General features: G+C 39.9%; 1 protein-coding gene across 1 annotated transcript; it reads left to right on the top strand.

Annotated features, from left to right (window-relative positions):
* Window positions 1-650: 650 nt before the first annotated feature.
* Window positions 651-1,814, top strand: LOC107058399 (uncharacterized protein K02A2.6-like). The gene is made up of 3 exons (XM_015304057.1): window positions 651-890; window positions 993-1,493; window positions 1,563-1,814. Exons 1-3 carry the CDS (start codon window positions 651-653, stop codon window positions 1,812-1,814), a joined length of 993 nt encoding a protein of 330 aa, XP_015159543.1.
* The last annotated feature ends 375 nt before the right edge of the window (window positions 1,815-2,189 follow it).

The following is a 2,189-nucleotide window of genomic DNA, read 5'->3' as shown; positions in this document are numbered from 1 at the left end:
ATGAAGGATATGAACCACTTAGAACATATTTCCTTGATGAAGAAGTATTGTTTGTAGGGGAAGACATATCAGAATCATATCCTGGGTGGAGAATGTTCTTTGATGGAGCAGTAAACTCTATAGGATCAGGAATTGGAGCAGTGTTGATATCCGAATCGGGGTAATATTATCCAGCAACAGCAAAGCTCAGATTCCGATGCACTAATAACATGGCTGAGTACGAAACATGTATTCTTGGCATTAGAATGGCTCTTGACATGAATGTTCAAGAATTACTAATAATTGGTGATTCAGAGGTGTTGATTCATCAAGTTCAAGGAGAATGGGCGGTGAAGAATCCTAAAATCTTACCTTACGTACAATTGGTACGGAGATTATGCAAAAGATTTAGGAAGATCGAGTTCAGACACACACCGAGAATACAGAACGAGCTTGCTGATGCCCTTGCAACCATATCATCCATGATATAACACCCAGAAAAAAGTTATATCTATCCACTTGAGATAGTTTTAAAAGAACAAATATCACATTGTTCACACGTGGAAGTAGAATGGGACGGGAATCCATGGTATATCGATGTGAAAAAGTACTTAGAAGCTGGCGAATATCCAAAAAAAGCAACAAGTATTGAGAAGAAAACAATCCGAAGAATGGCAATCAACATCTTTTTGAATGGAGAGGTTCTTTATAAGAGGACACCCGATTTGGGATTACTGAGATGTGTGGATGCTGCAGAAGCCACAAAATTGCTTGAAGAAGTGCACGCTGGAGTGTGTGGGATGCACATGAATGGGTTTACATTAGCAAAGAAAATCTCAATGGAGGGATATTTCTGGATGACTATGGAAAATGATTGTGGTCGATTTGTCCAAAAATGTCATAAATGCCAGGTACACGGAGATCTGATCAAAGTACCACCGCACGAGCTCAATGCGATGAGTTCTCCTTGGCCATTTGCAGCTTGGAGCATGGATGTTATTGGACCAATTTAGCCGGCTGCCTCAAATGGTCATAGGTTCATTTTGGTCGCCATTGATTATTTCACAAAGTGGGTCGAAGCTACTTCCTACAAAGCTGTGACGAAGAAAGTTGTGGACGATTTTGTCCGCAACAATTTGATATGTCGTTTTGGAGTTCCAGAGTCTATCATCACAGACAATGGAGCAAATCTGAATAGTCACTTGATGAAAGAGATATGTGAACAATTCAAAATTACCCACCGTAATTCAACTGCATATCGTCCTCAGATGAATGGAGCTGTGGAAGCTGCTAATAATAATATCAAGAGGATACTGAGAAAGATGATTGACAACTACAAATGTTGGTATGAAAATTTGCCTTACGCTTTGCTAGGTTACCGCACCACAATCCGAACCTCAACTGGAGCAACTCCTTATCTATTGGTATATGGAACAGAAGCAGTGATACCAGCTGAAGTTGAGATACCATCTTTAACGATTATTCAGGAAGCTGGATTGAGTGATGTCGAGTGGGTTTGTGATTGATATGAGAAGTTAACATTGATTGATGAGAAAATAATGAGTGCTATTTGTCATGGCCAGTCGTATCAACAGAGAATGACTCGCGCTTTCAACAAGAAAGTAAGAGTTCGAACATTTGAGGTAGGCCAATTGGTGTTGAAACGCATTTTCCCTCATCAAGAGGAATATAAAGGGAAATTTGCACCTAACTGGCAAGGACCGTATATTGTCCACAAAGTACTATCAAGAGGAGCCTTGGTTCTAGCGGAGATGGACGGTCAGGTGTGGCGCAAAGCCATCAATTCAGATGCCGTTAAGAGATACTATGTGTGAAACTTCAGTTTGTATTTTCTTGTCATTTCCTTATCAAGAGATACTACATTTGAAGGATGCTATTTCTTTCCTTTATTTCCTTGTAATTGCATTTTGTTTGTAATCATTATCGCATTATGTTTTGAAACATTCCCTTGTACTTGAACTACATTCGACTTGAATTCTCAAGAATGAGATATGTAGGCGGCCTATGTCGGTCTCGGTTGTTTCCTTATCAAATTTTCTATTTTTGTCACTTCTCGAGATGGGAACTACATTTGACATGATTCCCGCCTCAACGGGATACGTAGGCGCCACAAGGTCTCGGTTGTTTCCTTATCAAATTTTCTATTTTTGTCACTTCTCGAGATGGGAACTACGTTTGACCTGATTCCT

The sequence above is a fragment of the Solanum tuberosum genome, unplaced genomic scaffold (genome assembly GCF_000226075.1).
Source record: "Solanum tuberosum cultivar DM 1-3 516 R44 unplaced genomic scaffold, SolTub_3.0 scf00503, whole genome shotgun sequence".
NCBI lineage: Eukaryota > Viridiplantae > Streptophyta > Magnoliopsida > Solanales > Solanaceae > Solanum > Solanum tuberosum.
Note: the sequence above shows the minus strand (reverse complement) of the source record. Positions and strands in the feature narration are given on the sequence as shown.

Coding starts and splice junctions, on each gene's coding strand:
- LOC107058399 (XM_015304057.1), top strand. CDS start 651: ATGGCAATCAACATCTTTTTGAATGGAGAGGTTCTTTATAAGAGGACA. Junction 891..992: donor AAAAATGTCATAAATGCCAG/GTACACGGAGAT, acceptor GGACCAATTTAG/CCGGCTGCCTCAAATGGTCA. Junction 1,494..1,562: donor GATTGAGTGATGTCGAGTGG/GTTTGTGATTGA, acceptor TGTCATGGCCAG/TCGTATCAACAGAGAATGAC.